At 42.7% G+C, this 23,885-nt stretch overlaps 1 protein-coding gene across 3 annotated transcripts in view; it reads left to right on the plus strand.

Annotated features, from left to right (window-relative positions):
• Positions 1-23,885, plus strand: part of ANKRD29 (ankyrin repeat domain 29) — a 57,256-nt gene that overhangs the window by 1,415 nt on the left and 31,956 nt on the right. For 2 of the 3 annotated variants that reach the window (XM_036098142.2, XM_036098141.2), the window contains exons 2-3: positions 9,502-9,612; positions 20,056-20,154. In XM_036098142.2, coding sequence (XP_035954035.1) covers positions 9,502-9,612; positions 20,056-20,154 — 210 coding nt within the window. Of the gene's footprint in view, positions 1-9,501; positions 9,632-20,055; positions 20,155-23,885 lie in introns of all 3 variants that reach the window. The other variant, XM_078060504.1, reaches the window with a different exon arrangement.

A 23,885-nucleotide genomic window follows, 5' to 3' on the forward strand; every position in this document is an offset into this window, starting at 1 on the left:
GAATGAATGCAGTTGCCCTGTGAGACTGTGTAAAAGTGGAAAACAGAGGACTGAAGACAAAATCTTGAGAATGAACAGAATAAGAGAAGCCCATTGAGAAAACTGAAGAGCAGCCAGCGATGTATGAGAACAATCTGAAGCGTGTGCTGATATTTAAGCCAAGGATCTCTAATCCTTTGATAAAGATGGGGAGGAACTCAAAGATAAATACTACAGAGAAATCAAGCTGGGAATTCAGAAGTGTCCATTGTATTTAGTAACAAACGGCCACTGCTGACCTTGCTCAGAGCAGTTTCAGTGAAGTGCTGGCTTCAGAAGCCTGATTGCAACAGCTTCAAAAGAGAGTGGGTGGCAACCACCAGTGTCCAGAGCTGTTTCAAAAAATTCTGCAAGAAACAGTGGCCGCAGCAAGGATTTGGAGCAGGCCAACGGTTTGTTTGCTTTAAAATGGTAGAGACTTGACCATCTTTAAATGATGACAAATATCTCAGCAATAAAAAGACAAATAACCCAATTTAAAAATGGGCAAAGGAGATGAATAGACATTTCTCCCAAGAAAATATACAAATGGCCAATAAGCACCTGAAAATATGCTCAACACCCTTAGTCATCGGGGAAAGGCAAATCAAAACCCTAATGAGACACCACTTCACACCCACTAGGATGACTATAATCAACAAGACAGACGGTGTCAGGTGTTGGCAAGGATGTGAGGAAATTCAAGTCTTCATACCTTGCTGTTTAGGAATGTAAAATAACGCAGTCATATTAGGAAACAGTCTGGTGGTTACCATCTGACCCAGCAATTCCACTCCTACATATATACCCAAAAGAAATGAAAACACCTGTTTACACAAAAACTTGTACACAAATGTTCATTTTGTTATTCATAATAGCCAAAAAGTGGAAACAACCCAAGTGTCCATCATTTGTTTATCATTGATAATAAACAAAATGTATGTATTACCTTGAGCTGCCATAACAAAATACTATAGACTGGGCAGCTTAAACAGCAGGCATTTAATTTCTCACAGTTCTAGAGGTTGGGAAGTCCAAGATCAAGGTGCCAGCAGATTCAGTCTGGTGAGAGCTCTCTTCCTGGCTTGTAAACAACCACATTCTTACTGGATCCTCATAAGGAGAAAGGAATCTCTGGTGTCTCTTCCTTTTCTTGTAAGAACACCGATCCCATCATGGGGACTGTACTCTCTTGATCTCATCTAACCTAATTACCTCCCAAAGACCTCACCTCCAAATACTATCACATTGGGAATTAGGGCTTCAACATGAGTTTGGGGAGGGGGGGGACACAAATCTTCAGTCCATACCATGGTGTATCCACACAATGGAGTATCATTCAAAAGAAGGAAGCTCTGAAACATGCTACAATGTGGATGAACCTTGATAATATTATGTTGAGTAAAAGAAGCCAGACCCAAATGATGCCATTTATATGAAATGTTCAGAATAGGCAAATCCATAGAGATAGAAAGCAGATTCTTGGTTGCCTAGAGCTAGGGAAGAATCGGGGGATGGGGAGCAACTGTTAATAGGTATGAGATGATGAAAATGTTTTGGAATTGTGACAGTTATGCAGCCTTAGGAATACACTAAAAACCACTGAATTATATGCTTTAAAAGGGTGAACTTTATATGTAAATCAGAATCTCAATAAATAAGTATTTGAAATGATAGGGAGGCTTGATAGAGGGGATGACTGAGCTGAGTGAGGAAGCATGGAGGAGGTGGGCGAGGCAGAGCTGGTGAGCGGGGTTTCATTAGTTGTAGGGGTTCCCACTAGACAGGTGGGGAGGAAACCCTCTTTCATTGGGGTTAGGGGAAAGGAGGTGTGGTTGAGCAACGGTACCTACGTTTTATAAAAGTGAAGGCCAGGATGAGATCAGAATTTGGGGTGGGTAGGAAAGAAGGTGTCAGAATTTGCCATCAAGAAAGGAGAATGACCAGGAGGTGACAGCTAGTAGGTGAGGTGAGGACAAGCAGGTGGGATGGCCTGAGTCGTGTATACTTGACCGGAAGGGCAGCGTCTCTAAGACAAGTGAGGAGAGCCTAACTGTATTTTCCACTCCAGGGCTGATGTGGGAGAAGGTCCAGCCCCCACCAGCTGGGAGGTGCCGGGGAGCTCACAGCAGGGAGACAGAAGAAGTGCTCTGAGCCAGGTTAAGGACGGGAAGTTGATTTTCCATGAAGCAGACTTCCAAACAGCACACAGGGAAGGCCTGAGGACAAAGGGAGCAGAGCTGCAGGCCCGTTGATTGAGCCTCCACTAACCCTAGCTAGCATACTATCAGACATATCAAAAGGTACCCACAGCCCGAGATAGTAGACTTTTTATTGTACATTTTTGGAAAGGTTTTTACTATATTGCTATTAAAACGATTTAGCCATGAATACCATTTAATTTATATTGGCCCATGATTTTTCTGCAACTTTCATATATAGTAATTCTTGTGCAGGGAGAAAATCAGACCTACAAATTATTTTCATGTGCCATCAATATTTTATGAATATCAAATTCAGCAGTGAATAGAGTTGACAAAGATGATACATTTTGTAACTATTTCATTCATTCACTTTGATTTTAGAGCCATAGATTAACTGTTTATTTTCACGGGCCTCTGAAAGTCTCATAGGCCCTCTTACCTGGTACCAAAGCCGTTTTTAAAAAGCCCTGGCATTGTTGGCTGAGTCTGTGGGAGAATAAACAGCCTCTTATTGATGACTGAGAGTCACCGCATGTAGGGCTGTTTGCTTCTGAGCCACACGGACTCCTTTGTAGCTACTTCTCCTTGCTCCATTAAGCTATCAGCAATCACTGGTATGCCTCCAGTAAACCAGGAAACTTCCTCTTCCAAAATTGGCAAGTCCTCATTTGTTCTGGTTGGGAAAACAGACACATGTTTGTTAGAATTATTTTTAAAGTAAAAGCAAACTCAGTAAAAGCAGATGCAGGTCTGAGCCTTTTTGTGGAATAAAGGTCACGCATTTCAGTACACTGACTTGTGACTCTCAACAGCTGTTTCAGGACTTAGTCTTCAGGCCTGAGGTTGCCAAAAGCCTAACACAATGAGAAAGGAGACTTTTAACGTGGTGAAGGAGGTCACCACAGTAGAGGAAACATTGCTAGAGGAAGAACAATGCCTGTATCTTTCTTGAGCACATTTTCCCTAAGAGGACAAAGGGCTCAATACCATGTTTCACCTTGGTGATAGAAACTGCTCATGGCTGGGCTAAAAGTAGGGGAACTTGTATTTTCCATCCTTGCTCTGAAAGTGCATAAATTATCTCATAATTGGCTTCAATTCACCAGTCAGCTAAAATTATTTGATTTACAGGAAAATAAATTTACAAAGCCACATATGTTTTTCAACAGCTTTATTGAAATACAGATCACATACCATGTAACTCACCCATGGAAAATATTCATTTCAGTGGTTTTTGGTATATTCAGAGTTGTGCAACCATCAGCACAATCAATTTTAGGATATTTTAATCATCCCCCCAAATAAATCACATTGCCATTAGCAGTCACTCTCTATCCCCCACCCAGCTTTAGACAACTGCTACTGTACTTTCTATCTCTATAGAGATGCCTATTTTTTTTTGAGAGAGAGAGAGAGAGAATGAGAGAGAGAGAGAACACAAGAGTGGGGAGGGTCAGAGGGAGAAGCAGACTCCCCACCGAGCAGGGAACCCAATGCAGGACTCGATCCCAGGACTCCAGGATCAAGACCCAAGCCGAAGGCAGTCGTCCAACCAACTGAGCCACCCTGGCGCCCCTAGATATGCCTATTCTTGACATATATGTCTTAAACAGACTTTCCAGATGGTCTCGAGTTCTGAGTTTGGAAATGCTGGTGTTAAATGATTCTACCTCTAAGGCAGAATGCTTGGGGCAAATCACTTACTTTTTCTCTTTCAGTCTCCTATCACCTTCAGAAGTGTAACAATACTGACAACATAGGGTTTAGGCTTCTCTAATGTTTATCAAGCATTCTGAAATTTTCAAGTACTTAGCATGAAGGGGACAATGAATTAGAATAGCCAGTGACAGGGCTCCTGGATGGCTCAGGTGGTTAAGCATCTGACTCTTAGTTTCGGCTCACGCCATGGTCTCAGGGTCCTGAGATCAAGCCCCATGTCGGGCTCCGCACTCAGCACAGAGTCTGCTTGTCCTTCTCTCTCTGCTCCTACCCCTGCCCTCACTCTCTCACTCTCTCAAATAAATAAATTTAAAAATCTTAAAAAAAAAAAAAAGAATAGCCAGTGACATCTCAGAAGTGTCCTTCTGCACATGGCTTCTCAGTCCTGCATTCTATCCTTATTTAATGTGGCCTCTAACATCAAAAATTCATTACTAATGTTCTCTTGATTGAATTAGTAAGTACACAATCAAAACCCACAGTATTCTAAACCCTTTTAAAACTAATGGTTTAGGGCGCCTGGGTGGCTCAGTCGGTTAAGCATCTGCCTTTGGCTCAGGTCATGATCCCAGGGTCCTGGGATCGAGTCCCGCATTGGGCTCCCTGCTCTGTGGGGAGCCTGCTTCTCCCTCTCCTCCCCAGTTGTGCTCTCTCTCTCACTATCTCTGTCTCTCTCTCTCAAATAAATAAAATCTAAAAAAAAAAAAAAAAACTAATGGTTTAAATCTCTCCCGCTCTTAGCTTTTAATCAGAATTCCAGTTCTGTACAAGTAACAGTTTCCCTTCTGTGTTTCCTCTCCCCTTCCTTCCTGTAACGAATTGCTGGTAGTGTAGTAATGAGCAGTGTATGAGCCAAAATCCTGGCAGTAAAGGGGAGAAAAAGAGAAGAAAATATGGCATATGTAGAAGTTTACACTGTTTTTCTCCCAAGAAATGAGATATAAGACCTCAGACTCTGGACTCGGAGTTGGGTTTGAATGCTGGTTCTATTACTTCCTAACTCTATGACCTTGAGTGATTCATTTGTGCCTCAGTTAACTCATCTTAAGAATGGGAATAATATGGGTGCTTGGGTGGCTCAGTCGGTTAAGCATCTGCCTTCAGCTCAGGTCATGAAACCAGGGTCCTGGGATCGAGCCCCACGTCAGGCTCCCTGCTCCGCGGGAAGCCTGCTTCTTCTCCCTCTCCCTCTAACCCTTCCCCTGCTTGTACTCTTGAGCACTCTTTCTCAAATAAATAAAATCTTAAAAAAAAAAAAAAATGGGAATAATAAAAACACCTATGTCGTGAGGCTGTTCTGGGAATTAATGCATCAGAGCAATGAAAGTGCTTAGCACGCCCGATACAGAGCGAGATCTCAGCGTTGGCTGGTGTTGTTTCTCATAATATCGCGACCAACAAGCCTGCCTGAGGGAGGCTCACTGGCCTCATTGTAGAGATCAGAAAGATCAAGAAAGAAGTTAAAGAGTAAAGCATTTCCACGTGCATCATCTTCAAAGGCTAAAGGGCTTGCCCCTGTTTCACTCTTAGCACTTACGATGATGTGCGAATTGTACCCGGAAGAGGATTGGAAGTTATCCAGGCAACATGGGGTGTATCAACCCCAAAGAGAAGGAAGGTCAGGGGACTTTCTGTCTTGGCAGGAGCCGAGCTTGGAATGAGGATAGGAAGGAGGCCATCGGGGTCAGTGCTGCCTTATTCCTTGGTGTCTACAGAATTCCTCCAGAGGCCGAACAGTGGGATGGCTACGAGGGCAGCCCCGAGCACCAGACTGCCTGGGTCTGAAGCCTGCCTGTCCTCTGTCCCTTACCTCACCTGTGCAGCGGCATAGTGACAGTGCCCACCTCACTGAGCTCTGATGGGGATTCAGTGAGGTAGTATGCAGAGCAGATACCAAGTGGTACAGAACAAGCACTTAGTATTAGCGCAAGATACCTGCCCTGCCCTGTGTCCGCCGCAGCGTGATAGAGAAATTACCCATGTTTAATGATAGTCGTTTCCCCCTGGAAGCACCTTAGGCACTGAAAATCCGTGTGTTCACAGCCGAACTCATCACTTCTTCCCAAAGCCTGCCCCTCTTACAGAGTTTCCCACTCTCGGGAATGGCACCACCTCAACCAGGCACTCAAACCAGAAACCTGGGAGTCAGTCCAGGCTCCTTCTCCCACCTTCTCCTGCATATACGGTTGCAGACCAAAACTGTTTAGTTTGGTTCCTTAAAATTTCTCCAGTCTGTCTCATCCTTCAGCCCCACAATTGTTGCTTGAGCTCGGGCCCTCATCTTCTCGTGCCCTGTCTATACAATAGTCCCCTAACCCTTGTAGACACCGACCTCAGTCCGGCTCCAGGCATCAATCCATTCTCCCTGCTGCCACAGGGACCTTTCTAAAACACAAAACCAATAGTATCTCCCCCCCTTATAACCCTGCCTTGGCTCCCCAGTGCCCAGGCAAACCCCATAGCATGGCACAGCAGATCCTTTGGGATCTGGCCCTGCCTGCTTTCAGCCCCACAGTGTCCCTTGACCTCTTTCCACTCCCATCCTTCAATCCAGCCCTTCCGAGCTCATGACAGTTCCCAGAATGCTGTGACGAGCCTCCATGTCTTTGCTTCACTGCCCCGTCTGCCTGGGATGCTCCTTACCCAGTTTCCTGCTCATCTTTTGAGACTCTTCTCGAGAATTCCTTATCTTTGAAGCCATTCCTGGCTACACCCCCCCCCCCAATATAGGCTTGGCCATTCTCTGCTCTCACAAGTAATCCGCATTCCTGTTCTAGCACCTGTAATTAACTTCTGATGCCTATTGGCATGACTTACTTTCCTACTGGGCCATAAAGCCATTAGAGCAGAAATCAAGGTTGACTTGTACTTCTTGTCCTAGGCCCTGGCCAGTACCACTGTCCCTATTACAGGCCAGTGACCAGGCAAATGAATTTCCAAGAGCTGTGAGGACTGTGCATTTATAGCTAGCATTTCTTGAGTGTTCACCATCAAACTGAGTTGATATGTATTCTGTCCTTTAATTCTCTAACAACACATGGCAGAGGTACTACTCCTGGCATTATTTATTTATTTATTTTTTTTTTTAAAGATTTTATTTATTTATTTGACAGAGAGAAACACAGCGAGAGAGGGAACACAAGCAGAGGGAGTGGGAGAGGGAGAAGCAGGCTCCCTGCTGAGCAGGGAGCCCGATGCGGGGCTCGATCCCAGGATCCTGAGATCATGACCCGAGCCGAAGGCAGACACTTAACGACTGAGCTACCCAGGCGCCCCTACTCCTGGCATTATTATGCCCTTTTACTGGGACAGAGAGCAGTTAACCTGCCCGAGTCACAGAGCTGAGAAGTAGCAGGCTTAGGACTGGAACTCAGCTCTTTCTTACCCCAGATCGACTCTCTTGCCTCCACCTCCCAGTAAATCAGGCACTTGAGGGAGAATGAAATCTGTACGTCTTTTCACAAAGTTCAGTTTCTAAAACCTTGTGGGAAACCAGGAAATCTAGCCCTGACAGGAGAGAAAGCCCTGAAGCCATCCTCAGGGCAGGAGAGCTTATTATGACAATACAAGTTTGTGGTTTCCAGATGGTTTTTGAAAATAATTTGGGGTTAAAGAGAAACAACAAAATCACTAAAAATGATTAACAATTTATTACTCTCAAGTCTTCATGTTTCAGGAAAAGCCAACAGAGCTGTTCCGTGGTGATACTAAGTTCTCTTCCTAATTCACCCTCCAGACTTCATTTTGGCCTTGTGCAATCTCCCTACTGAAAGGGCATTGTTTCGTGATTTCTGATACAAGTCAGGCCTGCCTGGCCGTCGCTTCAGCCAGTCACCGACAGCTGTAATGGGGGACCCAGCCCAGTACAAACCCGCCAACCCTGGGTGTGAACATCACCATTGCATTTTGGACTGAAAACTCCTGGGACCATAATATTTACGCCTTTGGGGAAAGCAAATTGTTCATCTGGAATTTGAGGGGATTTTTGTTTTCCTCCTACTGGAGCCAGGAAACTATTCAAAGTATGTTTGCAACCTGCTTAGCACTCCCCACTTGGCCACGCTCTCCTCCAAGAACACACGAGAGCACTAAGCCGTGGGTGAGCTGAAGGGCGGCAGAAAAGAAATCCTCATACCAACAGATGCCCCCTTCACTCTCACTGAGCTTTCACTTTAGATGGCTCTGTGGACAGGCGCCTGGCTGGCTCAGGGAGTAGAGCATGAGACTCTTGATCTCGGGGTTGTGAGTTTGAGCCCTGCACTGGGTGTGGACATTACTTAAAATTAAAAAAAAAAAAAATGTTAATCTTTAGATGGCTCCTTGTTGTGGGTGACATTGTTTTGTTTTCTTTTTAACTTTGCATAGGTAGGTAAGACATTGAATTTAATACCTTATCAGTATACTTAAAAGACATATCGTTTAAAAGGGCCTTGGGGTCAAATAGGTGTTTTAAGCCCACCCAAAACATGCTTTTGTTAAACAATTTGAACGCTAGAAATTTCCTGAGACCAGCAAAATTCTTTATAGTACCAATACTCGATTTAATTTTGCCTACTGATTCTAACTTTGTAAAGAAGAGTGGACAGAGGGGGAGAAACTAGCAAATATAAGCATTTATGATGTGTTGGGTACCGTATTTGCCAATTAACTTACATCATTTAATCCTTACCAAAAACTTCAAGGCAGGTAGTATAAGACTCACCAAAGCCAAGTCATTTGCCCAGGGCTGGGGTTGAAACCCAGAGCTATCTGGTTCCAGAGCCTCCCCTCCACCCCCACCCTCCCCTGTCACGGACTGTTGTCTATAGATCCAAATTGATGTGTTTTAGGGAAGGCAGCTGTACTGCAGTCAATTCTGCCACTCTGATTCTTGAAGAACTGTTTGCCAGCTCTATTCCTTCCGTAGGATGGTTCCCACATTAACTTTGCAACTTTAAAATGACGCAGCCTTGGAAAGAAGGATCCATATGAGGACACGTTAACAGTGTTTTCTGCCCAGAGTTCCTCATTCTTAACTGAATCCTCTGGCAAGTTTCCAGCAAAGGAAATTAGGTGGAGGGGAGGGGAGGCCTTGACCCAGAAAGCTGGAATCAGGTAGAAAGTTGAGGGCATAGAAAAAATGTGCGTTGGGGAGGTCAGAATCGGGAGAGATTTCTCTCTGCTTAGAGATGAAGAGGGATTTGGGAACGTTTCAGGGAGGAAATAGCATTTAAGCAGAGCCTTGGCCTTGAAGGATGGGGGAGCACTCCTTTCAAGCAAAAAGGAAACTGTGAACAAAGACACAGAGGCAGGAAAGGGAGAACATTGGTGGAAAATAAGGTATTAATAGTGCTATATTATCAACAGCACTGCTTTTCATAACGGCACTCCGGTATCTGGTATAAAACAGAATGTGTTCCATGACCAAGTATATCACCATCATCTGTTGCTGGAGGAGCAGCAGTCTTTCCATGCTACGACACATCTGGAAATTCTGCTTTTTGAATGGCATATATTTGCGTAGAGACGGTCACATTAACTGATGTCAAGTTTAAGATCCTGTCTCATTTTGCTTCTGCAGAAGGAAACTCCACTTGCCAACGCCGCATTCTGGGCAGCAAGAAGAGGCAACCTGGCTCTGCTCAGGCTGTTGTTGAACAGCGGTCGGGTGGATGTGGACTGCAGGGACAGTGTACGGATGGATTCTTTCGGTATATGCATGCCAAGGGCACGCCATTTCCCCTGCCGGCATGAGAACAGCTCCTGAATACATTTCCCTGTACAGTGCTTATCTACTCTTTCTGTATGCCTGCTTTATCCTTTTAAAAAGTCCAAGGTACCCCGGTGAATGTAAAAACTTTTTGGGGGCTGGAGGGGGCGCCTGGGTGGCTCAGTTGGTTAAGGGTCCAACTCTTGATTTCTGCTCAGGTCGTGATTTCACCGTGTGAGATTGACCCCCGAGTCAGGCTCTATGCTCAGTGGGGAGTCTGCTCGGGATTCTTTCCCTCTGCCTCTCCCCCTCCACTCACACACACTTGTACACACATGCATGCTGTCTCCTCTCTCAAATAAATACTAAAAAAAATTAAAAACGTATTAGGGAAACCATTACATGCATAAAACGGAAGGCAGCCACAATAAGGAAAGAGGCACTTCACTGGGAATTACAATTAGCAAATTCCAAGAAGGAAAGTGTTTTTAGTCAGAGAATTCAAACCAACTGCTTCCATGGAAAGTGGAGATAATTCAGAGCAGAAGAGGACTGCCATGAATGTGTAAGTTGGGTTTTTCTGTAAGGATATGAGAACTGAGAATGGAAGCCACCACCCAGCCTCTTACCTTTCACTATCGTTGCAAACATCAGTACACGCACTGACAAGTGAGGGGTCTAAAAATAAATACTCCTGCCCACTGGCAGGCATCCTTTGGGGAGCCCTCCCCCCGCAGAGAGAATCAGTGATTTGTCTGTACTCAGCAGGATGATGCATCTCTGGGGATCAGGAAGACCTCAAATGAGAGAGAGACAACAGAAATACTTTGATTTTAGTTTTCAAGGGAGCCTTATTGTTTTCCAAAAAGCGGGATGTGCCATTTCCAGCTTTTATTGCACAAATTTGGTAAGTGAGATCAGCCGCCCGCCTGAGATATCCAGGTTTGTTCGCTTTGCCCACTAGGGGCATCGGTGAGCAGTGTCTTGGGTTTGCACCTCCAGATCCACCCAGACCCTTCTTCAATTTGCTCTGTGTCACAGAGCGCTGCTGCTGCCAACTCCCAGTCCAACATTGCTCTTGTAATGGCACAGTTTTATACATCACCACACTTTCTTCCAGCCATCCAGTGTGACTATGCCATCTGCTCCTTTCGCTGGGGCCCAGGCTGATAGGAGGTCAGGCATCTATGAACTGGCCATCCCAGTCTTACGTGGGTCTCCTCGGCAGCCGTGGGCCACACTGGAGTAGGAGTGCTGGTTTTCCCTGTGGCCTCACCCCCTGATCACACTGATGACCATTTTTCCTCTTTTTCTTGAAATCACCCTTTCTCAGCCACCCCTATAAATCTTTCCTGACTTTCAGTTTCCTAGGGGCCGCCTCACAGTGCCACACACATCTGCCCCCCAGATAGTAAGTACCCCGTATGCTCAGCCTTCCCAGCGCCCTTCCCTCCTCAATGTGACCTGCTACCTTCTTTCCACTCAGAGCTCATCCTCTGTCTCTCTTGGTCTGCTATCTCAACCAGAAATTTTGCTTCTATGAACAGATACTAATATGTTTACTTCTCCTCGCTTAAACTAAAAACTCATTTTATTAATAGCTCTCTGGAGAAATGGTTCCTTAAGCCAAAGAAGGGAGTCTAATTGCTGGGTGGTAGGGTAGCTCTGTTTTTAAATTTTTGAGGAACCTCCATACTGTTCTCCAGAGTGGCTGCACCAGCTTGCATTCCCACCAACAGTGTAAGAGGGTTCCCCTTTCTTTGCATCCTTGCCAACATCTGTTTCCTGTGTTGTTAATTTTAGCCATTCTGACAGGTGTGAGGTGGTATCTCCACCATGGTTTTGATTTGTATTTCCCTGATGATGAGTGGTGTTGAGCATTTTCTTATGCACTACTAGGTATTTACCCAAAGGATACAAAAATACAGATTCAAAGGGACACATGCATCCCGATGTTGATAGCAGCATTATCAACAATAGCCAAACTGTGGAGAGAGCTCAAATGTCCATCGGCTGATGAATGGATAAAGAAGATGTGGGGGGTGTGTGTGTGTGTGTGTGTAATGGAATATTACTCAGCCATCAAAAAAATGAAGTCTTGCCATATGCAACAACATGGATGGAGCTACAGTGTATTGCTAAGTGAAATAAGTTAGAGAAAGACAAATACCATCTTGATCTCACTCATATCTGGGATTTAAGAAAGAAAACTGATGAACATATGGGAAGGGGAAAAAGAGAAAAAGGAGAGAGGGAAACAAGCCATAAGATGCTCTTTTTAAAAAGATTTTATTTATTTATTTGAGAGAGAGAGCACAAGTGGAGAGGAGGGGCAGAGGGAGAGGGAGAAGCAGGCTCCACACTGATCAGGGAGCCTGATGCGGGACTCGATCACAGGACCCTAGGATCATGACTTGAGCTGAAGGCAGACACTTAACCAACTGAACCACCCCGGCACCCCAAGAGACTCTTAGCCGTAGAGAACAAACTGAGGGTTGATGGAGGGAGGTGGGGTGGGGGATGGACTAGCTGGGCGATGGGTATTAAGGAGGGCACTTGTTATGATGAGCACTGGGTGTTGTATGTAAGTGATGAATCACTGAATTCTACTCCAGAAACCAATATTGCACTATATGTTAACTACCTAAAATTTAAATTAAAAAATTAATTAAAAATTTAAAAAACAAAGGAGAAAGTCTAAATGATGGTAAGACAGCTTGTTGATTTTGAAAGCGTCTTTAAGATTGGTGGTAACAGAGAACAGAAAGATGTTTGGGAATAGTACAGGTCTTAGTTCCCCTCAAAATTTCACTGGGAGGATTTCCACCTCCTTCAGGTGCCACCTGAACATGGAGTCTGGGTTCCAGGATGACCCTGGTGGTGAATGACCTCTGACCAGTCCTACCCTGGCCGATGGGGCCCGGCCTCTGGTTCACCTGGAACTCCTAGGAGAGTTGATGGAATGCAAGGAGAGGCCCTAGGGCTCTCTTGGGAACTGCTCCCAACCTCGAGTTCATGACCATGTTCTAACTTCCAACAAATAGCATTTAAAGAATGAATACATTATCTCTAGGCTACCCACCACACAGCAAAGCTTTGATTTGCTAACATTCACCTTCTTTCCTAGATTAATGTTGTCTTCACATGATATTTACATTTTTTGCTTTCTTCATCTCTCTGATGCACATTTACCACCTCATTCCCCCACACCCACCTCCCCTCTGGTAACCATCAGTTTGTTCTCTATAGTTAAGAGTCTGTTTCTTGCTTTATCTCTTTTTGCCCCCTTTGTTTTGTTTCTTAAATTCCACATATGAGTGAAATCATATTGTACTTGTCTTTCTCTGACTGCCTTATTTCGCTTAACGTTATACTCTCTAGATCCATCCATGTTGTTGCAAATGGCAAGATTTCATTTTTTATGGCTGAATAATATTCCTGTGTGTGTGTGTGTGTGTGTGTGTGTGTGTGTGTGTATGTGTGTGTGTGTAGATAGATAGACGAACAGACAGATAGATATCCTCTTTATCCATTCATCTGTTGATGGACACTTGGGCTGCTTGCATATCTTGGCTATTGTAAATAATGCTGCAATAAACATAGAGGTGCATGTATCCCTTCAAATTAGTGTTTTCGTATTCTTAGGTCAAATACACTATAGTGCAATTACTGGATCATAGGGTCTTTCTAATTTCTTGAGGAACCTCCATACTGTCTTCTACAGTGGCTGCACCAATTTGCATTCCCACCAACTGTGCACGAGGTTCCTTTTTCTCCACATCCTCACCAGTACTTGTTATTTCTTGTGGTTTTAATTTTAGCCATTCTGACAGGAGTGAGGTGATATCTCATTGTGGTTTTCATTTGCATTTCCCTGAGGATGAATGATGTTGAGCATCTTTTCATGTGTCTGTTGGCCATCTGGATGTCTTCTTTGGAAAAATATCTGCTCATGTCTTCTGCCTATTTTCAAATTGGATTATTTGGTTTTTTGGTGTTGAGTTGTATAACTTCTTTATATATTTGGATACTAACTCTTTATCAGATTTGTAATTTGCAAATATCTTCTCCAATTCAGTAGGCTTTTAGTTTTCTTGGTTGTTTCCTTTGCTGTGCAGAAACATTTTATTTTTATGTAGTCCCACTACTTTATTTTTGTTTTTGTTTCCCTTGCCTCAGGAGACATATGTAGAAAGATGTTATGGCTGATGTCACAGAAATTACTGTCTGTGCTCTCTTCTAGAACTTTTATGGTTTGAAGTCTCAATTTAGGTTCTTAATCCATTTTGAGTTTATTTCTGTGTATGATATAAGAAGGTGGTCCAGTTTCATTCTTTTGCTTGTAGCTGTCTGGTTTTCCCAACATCATTCGTTGAAGAGACTGCCTTTTTCCCATTGCATATTCTTGACTCCTTCGTCAAAGATTATTGACCATAACACCATGGGTTTATTTCTGGACTCTCTATTCTGTTCCATTGACCTAATGTGTCTATTTTTGTGCCAGTACCATTACTGTTTTGATTCCTACAACTTTGTAATATAACTTAAAATCTGGAATTGTGATACCTCCAGCTTTGTTTTTCTTTTTTAAGATTTCTTGGGCTATTCTGGGTCTTTTGAGATTCCATACAAATTTTAGGATTATTTGTTCTAGTTCTATGAAAAATGCTCTTGATGTTTTGATAGGGATTACATTCAATCTGTAAATTGTTTTGGGAAGTATGGGCATTTTAACAATATTTTTTCTTCCAATTCATGAGCATGGAATGTCTTTCTGTTTCTTTGTGTCCTCTTCAATATCTTTCATCAGTGCTTTATAGTTTTCAGAGTACAGGTCTTTCACCTCCTTGGTTAAGTTTATTGCTAGGTATTTTATTATTTTTGGTGCAATTGTAAGTGGGACTGTTTTCTTAATTTCTCCTTCTGCTACTTCGTTATTAGTGTATAGAAATGCAAGGGAGTTCTGTACATTGATTTTGTATCCTGCAAATTTACTGAATTCATTTATCAGTTCTAGTAGTTTTTCACTGGAGTCTTTAGGGTTTTCTATGCATAGTAGTATGTCATCTGCAAATAGTGAAAGTTTTATTGCTTCCTTACCAATTTGATGCCTTTTATTTCCTTTTCTTGTCTGATTGCTGTGGCTAAGATTTCTAGTACTATGTTGAATAAAAGTTATGAGAGTGGACATCCTTGTGTTGTTCCTGATCTTAGGGGAAAAGCTCTCAGTTTTCCCCATTGAGTATGATGTGCACTGTGGGTTTTTCATATATGGCCTTGATTATGTTGAATATGTTCCCTCTGTTCCTACTTTGCAGAAGGTTTTTATCATGAATGGATGTTGTACTCATCAAATGCTTTTTCTGCATCTATTAAAATGATCATATGGTTTTTATTCTTTCTCTTATTGATATGACATGTCACATTGATTGATTTGCAAATATTGAACCACCCTTGCATCTAGGAATAAAGCCCACTTGATTGTAGTGAATGATTGTTTTACTGTATTATTGAATTCTGTTTGCTAATATTTTGTTGAAGATTTTTGCATCTATGTTCATCAGACATTTTGGCCTGTAGTTCTCTTTTTCTATAGTGTCTTTATCTGGTTTTGGTACCAGGGTAATGCGGGCCTCACAGAATGAATTTGAAAGTTTTCCTTCTTCTTATATTTTTTTGGAATAATTTGAGAATAGGTATTAATGCGTCTTGAAATGTTTAGTAGAATTCACCTGTGAAGCCATCTGGTCTTGGATTTTTATTTGTTGGGAGTTTTTTGATTACCAATTTAATTTCATTCCTAGTAACTGGTCTGTTCAAATTTTCTATTTCTTCCTGATTCAGTTTTGGTAAGGTTATATATTTCTAGGAATTTAAAGAATTATTTGTATTTCAGTGGTGTTCATTGTTATTGCTCCTCTTTCATTTCTGATTTTGTTTACTTGAATCCTCTCTTTTCTTTTTGATGAGTCTGGCTGGAAGTTTATCGATTTTGTTGATCTTTTCAAAGAACCAGCTCCTGGTTTCATTGATCTGTTCTGTTGTTTTTTTAGTTTCTATATCATCTATTTCTGCTCTAATCTTTATTATTTTCTTCCTTCTACTGGTTTTGGGTTTTTTTGTTGTTGTTGTTTCCTAGCTCCTTTAAATGTTAGGTTAGGTTGTTTATTTGAGATTTTTCTTCTCAGGATAGGCCTATATTGCTGTGTACTCACTTCTTAGAACCACTTTTGCTGCATCCCAAAGATTTTGGACCTTTGTGTTTTCATTTTCATTTGTCTCCATGTATTTTTTAAATTTCTTCTTTGATTTCTTCATTGACCCATTCATTTTTTAGTAGCATGTTATTAACTTCCATGTATTTGTGCTCTTTCCAGATTTTTTTCTTATAGTTGATTTCTAGTTTCATAGCATTTTGGTCAGAAAAGACGCATAATATGACTACAGTCTTTTTCAATTTGTTGATACTTGTTTTGTGGTGTAATAAGTGATCTATTCTGGAGAATGTTCCATGTGCGCTTGAAAAGAATGTGTATTCTGTTTTAGGATGGAATATTCAGACTATATCTGTTAAACCCAACTGGTCCAATGTTTCATTCAAAGCCATCATTTCTTTGTTGATTTTCTGTTTTTATAAATCTGTCCATGATGTAAGTGGGCTGTTAAAGTCCCCTACTCTTATCGTATTACTATCAGTTAGTTCCTTTATGTTTGTTATTAACCGTCTTATATATTTGGGTGCTCCCATGTTGGGTGCATAAATATTTACAATTATTATATCTTCTTGTTGGATTGTCTCTTTTTTATTATACGGTATCCTTCTTTGTTTCTTGTTATAGTCTTTTTTTCAAAGTCTACTTTGTCTGATATAAGAATTGCTCCCCAGGCTTTCTTTTGACATCGATTTGCATGATAAATGTTTCTCCATCCCCTCAATTTCAATCTGCAGTTGTCTTTTGGTCTGAAATGAGTCTTGTAGGCACTAGATATATGGGTCTTGTTGTTTGGGTTTTTGTTTTTGTTTTTAAGATTTATTCATTCATTTGAGAGAGAGAAAGAGAGAGAGCAAAGGGGGAGGGGTAGAGGGAGAGAGAGAATTTTAAGTAGGTTCCATGCCCAGTGCAGAGCCTGACACAGGGCCCGATCTCACGATCCTGAGATTCTCAAGTCCAGTGAGTATCTTTATGACCATTACTTTAAATTCTCTATCAGGCATATGACTTATATCCATTTTGCTTAGATCTGTTGCTGTGGTTTTGTCCCATTCTTCCATTTGGGACGTATTCCTCTGTCTCCTCATTTTGTCTAATTCTCTGTGTCCGTTTCTGTGTTAGGTAGGAAAGTCAGCTACGTCTCCCACTCTTGAAAGTAGTGGCCTTGTGAAGAAGAGGTCCTTTAGGGCCCTGTGTTGCAGTGTCCCCTGTTCCCCAGAACCTGGCACTTTAGGGGGTCTCCCATGTGTGTTGTGTGCCCTGCTGTTGTGGCTGAGCCACTTTTCCCTTCAGTTCAGGCACCTGCAGTGGCTCCCCTTGCTGTTTTGGGCAGTGTTTGGTCCTGGTGGTGTTAGTGGGCCAGTCTGGGGCCACCCTGGGCTTGAGTTGAGTCAGACCAGGTGTTTGCCAGAGATGCAGTAGCACCAAACTGCAGGGTGCTTTCCCTGTGTTGCCCTTTGAGAAGCTTTCATTGGCAAGCGGGGCCTGCAATCAGACCAGCTGTCTGCACCCAGCCCACTGCTGGGGCCACAGTATGATTGCTTGTGTGGTTATCTTTCCTTCTCCCCAAGGCAGGAGTCACTTTGGAGTGGTGCTGACCCTTGTTGGGGCTGCCTGCACACTACCAGGCTTATGGCCCTGGTTTGAATGGGCTCCAGCCAAGAGCACATTGGAGGGGGCAGAGCCGCAACATGCCCGGGTGTTAGGTAAGCGGGGAGTGGTGTTAGCCAGTTAGGTAGGGAATATCCGTGCTGCGCTGGTTCCTGCAGGTGGTCGTGTGTTTCTGCTGGGGGGCAGGGGAAGGAAATGGTGCCTACCAGCTCCTTTGTTCCTAGAGAAGTCTTCCAATGATCGCTGCCCCTCCAGCACATCTCCGAGACTAGTAAACAAATGTCCCTCCCATACACACCAGGCATTTTTTAAACTGCTGCTTCTATGCTGTATTTCTGTGGGCTCTTTGTGGTGCTGTCTCTTTAAGGATAAGGACTCAGTTTCCTCTTGTCCTCCATCCTCTCCCAGAGCTCAGCCACTGATTTTTTAAAATTCCAGGGGCACCTGTCTGGGTCAGTCAATAGAGCATGTTTAACTCTTGATCTTGGTGTTGTGAGTTCGAGCCCCACGCTGGGTGTAGAGATTACTTAAAATAAAAATCTTAGGGACTCCTGGGTGGCTCAGTCGGTTAACCATCAAACTCTTGATTTCAGCTCAGGTCATGATCTCAGGATCATAAGAGGGAGAAGCAGACTCCCTGCTGAGCAGGGAACCCAATGTTGGGCTCGATCCCAGGACCCTGATATCATGACCTGAGCTAAGGCAGAGGCTTTACTGACTGAGCCACCCAGGCATCCCTCTCTCCCTATCCCGCTGCTCCTCCTCCCCTGTCCCCCCCCACACACACACACATGCTCTCTCTCTCAAAATAATAATGAAATTTAAAAATAAAATAAAAATCTTAAAAAATAAATAAAAAATAAAACTCCAGGCTTTAAGTCCTGCTGGTTGTAAGAACTCATGAAATTTGGCTCCTCTAGTTTTCAGAACCAAATATTATGGGGATTCATCTGCCCCCATGCGGGCTCCCCGGTGTAATATTCTGTTTCCCTCCCTTCTCCACAGCTCCCTCCCCACCCAACCCCCCTCTCCCTGCATACAGCAGTGGTCCGTTCACCTCCCCACTGCATCTCTGCCCTTCCTACCCTCTTCAGTGTGACCTCTTCTCTACCTTCAGTTATGGAGTTTGTTATTCCAGTCTTCAGGTCATTTCCTGGGTTATTTAACACTGATGAGAGTGTCATCTATTGTAACTCCCATTGTATATCTATTGATACTCCCATTGTATCTATCAGACAAGGTGAGCTTAGGGTCCTCCTACTTCGCTATCTTCCCAGCAATCTTCCAGATTGGTTTTTAAATCAAAGATTCTTCTATCTGCAATCTAAATAAAAATTGTTCACATTCAGGAGGAAGTTAGTAATACCAACTTCCACAGGCCATTCTAATCCTGGAAAATACAGAGGAAGGTGTTCAACTCAATAATGGATGGTACAGCCTAATGAATGTCTAACATTCAAATACCAAATGCAGTCACATGGAAGTAGAGAAAATATTATAGAACACTTCTATGAAGCCATTAGTTTTTGTTTTTTTTTACTCTACCTGTACTTTTCATACATAGCAAACAAGACTTTCCCAAAATTAGTATTGAGATTCACAAAAATCAACAAAAGCCAGATGAAAACCTAACATTTACTGAAGTATCATAATATTTCCATATCTAACACTTACTGAATTAATATCTAACATTACTATGTTAAGCACGTTGCCTGCATTATCTCGTTTACCCATTTGATTTAATCCAGCCGATGCTTTTATTATTCCCTGTTTTGCGGATAAGGAGGGTGAGCCTTGGAAAGATTCCATAACTAGCCCAAGATCATAGTGTCAGTGACCACTCAATTCTACTGCCTTCCTACAAATGCCACCAATGAAATTAAAATGAGGCTTGTAAGAGTCACTTATTACCCTGTACCTAGCAAGCCTTCCTCCTATGCAGAACCATCTCTCTCCCTCTGGTCCACCCTAGAAAGGCAGGCTGCTGCATATGCAGGGGTAGTGGTCAAGATCACAATTCCAAGCCCTCGAAAACAACTGTAAATTAAACTCTAAACCCCAGGAATTATAAGCAACCTGCCCCCAGGTGACACAGTTGATTGATGATAGAGGCCGAAGTGAACCCCTGGGCTCCTGGCTGACTACTATGATTTCCCATTTCATTGAGGTACCTTGCATCTTTACCTGAATCAGTTTTAAGATAAAGACTTCTAAACTCAGAAAACCAACAGGTACCACTTAACACATTTTTTACATGAAAAGTAGTGTTTGGGCTCAGGAATCATTTACTATGAATCATAAAATGAGACCATTATATCCCTACTGCTTTAAAATGCAGTAATCATAAGTTCACTTGGACTGCATTTCTGAAGGTAATGGAATTAAGTGAGTTTTTAAGTTGAAAACTCCACCCTCAGCAATCTGTTGCTTTGCTTTTTCCTTGTCTACTCTGTGTTATAAGGTTATTCATGAGACACTTATTACTGTGGGAAATTTTGCACTTGGACGTGTCTTGAGTGGACCTGAGATCCCTTCAGCCTCTTCTCCAGGACCCTCTCTGACATATGATGGCCTAACCGTTATCTGTCTGTCCTCCATCTAGCATGGCACCACGCTCCTCATGGTCGCCTCCTATGCCGGTCACATAGACTGTGTGAGGGAACTGGTTCTGCAAGGAGCAGACATCAATCTCCAGAGAGAGGTAGGTCAGGTTTACACTTGAATAAGAATGACCCAGGTGACAGAGAGTCGAAATTTTTACAGTAGTGAATTGGTAAGGAAGACAAGAGTAATCATTGCTTTTTTCCTACATGACATCGAAGCCCAGATTGCAGACTTTACTGTGCCTAAAATAAGGCCCAGGAATGGACCATTGGTTCTACTTCAATTGAATGAATGTTCTCAAGCATGTGTTGTAGTCTGAGGTAACCAAACCTCTAACCACATTCCCTAAGCACTCCTACATTTCCTCCCAAGCTTAAATCAGGTCTTCCTTCTTCCCTTGGGATGAGGTGCTATAGAAGTTATAGGATTTTCACAGAGATCATTGTATTTTTAGAAGGATTGGGTCACCAACCTATTCTGAATGAGGCTCACTTGCTAGACTCTCTCAGCTTTCTTCATCAAACCATGATTTCAAAGGACTTCTCTGATTGGCCACATATTAAATAAGCTCTCCCCAAAAAGGCCATGTGGTGAACATTGAACTAAAATGTGAGCCTGTCCCCATGCTTCATTCAAAAGCCATCTTGGGAGTTCAGTCTGGCTAGAGGATCCATTCTTGGTCCAATGAAGAAGAGTGGTGGGAGGCTGGGCCTTTTAACATACTTTGGGAGTCTGATCTGAGGGGGGTCCATTTATTTCCAAGCTGATCTAGGGCCTCTAGGTCATCCCTAAAGTGAATCTGACCTCTCAGTCCACACTAACTCAGACCCAAGATGGCATCCTGGGGCAAATTCCAAACCAAACTGGAGCTCTTGATTTTCCTTGATCCAGTCTTATTCGGGGTCCTGCCCTACAATTGTTTCAGAAAAGATGAGTCATCAACCAAACTTTCATCAATCAGTACACCCCATCTTCCAGGCTGGACTGCTCCCTCTGAGTGGAACAAATTAGGAAACCCCAGGTGTGAGGGCTGGATATTCCGTGGGGCATGTAAAGTCCCTCCCCTTTCCCCTCTGGGTGTCACCTTGGCTGTGGACCATGGAAGAGTGACACTTGATGGATAGAATCTGGAGTCTGGTTCTCCGTAGCCCTGGACCAGCAAGTCTGATCTATCAAGAGGAGCCATACAGACTATAGCAAATCCAATCTCACAGACAGATTCTTCTGAGCAATTTTCACAACACTGGAGCATTGTTTTAGTCCCTTTTTCACATCAGCAGCTAATTTCCTTCTGGGAGGAAAATGTTTGGGCCCATTTAGAATTATAGTTTGAAATTACCCTAATCTTTTTGTTTTTCCTTTATGCTTCACAGTCTTGGTTTATTATAACTTTAAAGAATAGACAGATTTTTCTCTAATAAAAACAATATGATTTAGATCTGCTTACTCAAAAAACTTTATCCTGAAGGGCAAGTTCAACACACACAAAAATATCTTCAGAACAACTGTGAAAAGCTGAGAGAAAAGGAACATTTGTTTGCTTTCCAGCCAATGTATGGTTTATATGGTTTTATATTTATCTGTTTGGTTCCAACTGCTCAACTAATATTCTTGGATATGAAAACTATTGTGCATTGAACAAAATGGCCCTCAAGGACTTACCAAAGTGCACCCAATTTAGAGGTAACCTTGTGGCTCAAATAATGATGCTATGTGAGTTCCCAGTGGTCTCCTGAATTTCCCGAGGCCACGTCAGCCTCCAGTGATAGAGCTGCCAAAGAGAGGCCCCAGCCTCACCTCAACTGTTTTGCAATCAGAGAGTACCTAGCCGTGCTCTGGAAGTTACTCATATAGCAGGCTTCTACCTGGGTTCATTCTTAATCCACTTTTCCAATTAACCCATATCAAAATACTTTGTTTCCTAAAAAAAAACAACAAACAAACAAACAACAAAAAAAAAACTTTGTTTCCTGAAAAAGTACCTGTCATTGTTTTCTTTGGGTGGCTATCTAGGTACACAGAGCTTGCAAGAACAGGAGGCTAATGATCCAGAGAGACCATTGCTCTAAAGAACCAGCAATATTGGCTAAAATTCTCAGGGATAGGAACTATGTGTGCAGTTGTCATGAAGCCCTGGGTTACAATAGTAAAGCACATGCTTTTAAGACTTTTATTCACATTCCAGACTGAAGTCTGGTTCTTTTGTCCACAGATTGCCACATTCATGTGCACAATGATTAATGGTACGTGTATGTTCCAAAATTGACTCAAACTGCTATGATATGATTTTTTAATTAATATATCACAAAATCTTAGTGAAAAATCCTTTTTCTTAGTGAAGAAACAATTTCTAGAAATTATCTCTGGTAGTGTCTAAAATTTAATGTCTATTAAGAAGATGAGAGTTTTCCTATGCTAGCCAAGTTTCTTCGTCCAGACCTGTTTACATCTTCAGGTTTCTGGATCTCAATGTTCTCCACCGTAAGAAAGCAATAAGAGGATACTTCCCACTTGTTTCTGTGGGAACCAAGGAGAAAATCACTCCTGAAAGGCTCTGGAAATGGTCACATGCCCTGTGCCTCCCCAGGGCAGCGTCTGGTTGGGGGCATAACCTGAGATAGAAGGTCATGACTGGGAAGGTATCGGCTTGTGTTCTGCCACAGTGGTTGGGCTAATTGTTCCCTGTCTCATACACACGCACACACGCATACACATGTACACACACACGTAAGAGCAAGCTTCAGAGTCATCAGTAATCCTTAGGGCCTGCTCCTACTGGCTTCTCCCACCTGGGTGAGAACCTACCACTTTAAGACTTCTGGGTAAGTCATGGAAGGTGTTTCTCCTCACTGTGCCTGGCAAAGCGTAATGTTAGCTTCATCCTTGCTCAAAGCACTGGAGTGATGAGCATCTTTATATGAAAAATATATATTGCCCACAAGAGCAGTATGATGAATTTGCTCCTATCACACAACGATTTGGCTACCAATCTTTGAGTAGGCTTGTAAAAATGGCTGGGAAGAGAGGGTGCTAAAACTTGTGTCTCCGAGTAACACTGATCCGGTTTAAAATTTGGAACCAGGCTGTTTCTTGTTCCTGTGTCCTTTTTTGAGAAATATTTTGAATCCATTTGAGTGAATTACTTGGATTCATTCTACTCTGGGGTGCTTAACTTTGTAACCAGAACTCTGCCGGAATTCTTTCCTCTATGAATGAATGCCCATGTTAGCAAGCATGGTGGTTAGTTCCCTGGGCCACTGTAACAAATTACCACCAACTAGGTGGCTTCGAAGATCAGAAATTTATACTTTTAGGATTCTGGAGGCCAGAAGATTCAAGGTGTGTCCCTCTGGAGGCCCCAGGGGAGAACCCATTCTTTACCTCTTTCAACTTCTAGTAGCTGCGGGCATTCCTTGACTTATGGCCGCAACTCCCTAATGTCCACCTCTGTGGTCACATTGCTTCTTCCTCTCTTCTGTGTCAAATGGGTCTCTACCTCACTGTTATAAAGACAGTTGTCACTGGATTTAGGGCTCACCAGGATAAACCAGGATAAGTGCCTCTCCTCAAAATCCTTAATCACGTCACATGCCACAGAAGGTAATATTCACAAGTTCCAAAAATTAGGACAAGGACATACCTTTTGGGTCCACCATTCATCCCATTATACCAACAATAAAGTTCTCCTTTCATATTCTCACTTCTCTGAACAAGAAATATAATCAGTTCAAATGTAGCCCCCTCCTATGTTAGAAGGCTTATATACAAGGGTATTTTGTTTAGTTTGCAAATGTATAAATCAAATGTAATGTAACTAAATGTCTTAAA

This window comes from Halichoerus grypus, chromosome 13 (genome assembly GCF_964656455.1).
Source record: "Halichoerus grypus chromosome 13, mHalGry1.hap1.1, whole genome shotgun sequence".
Lineage (NCBI taxonomy): Eukaryota > Metazoa > Chordata > Mammalia > Carnivora > Phocidae > Halichoerus > Halichoerus grypus.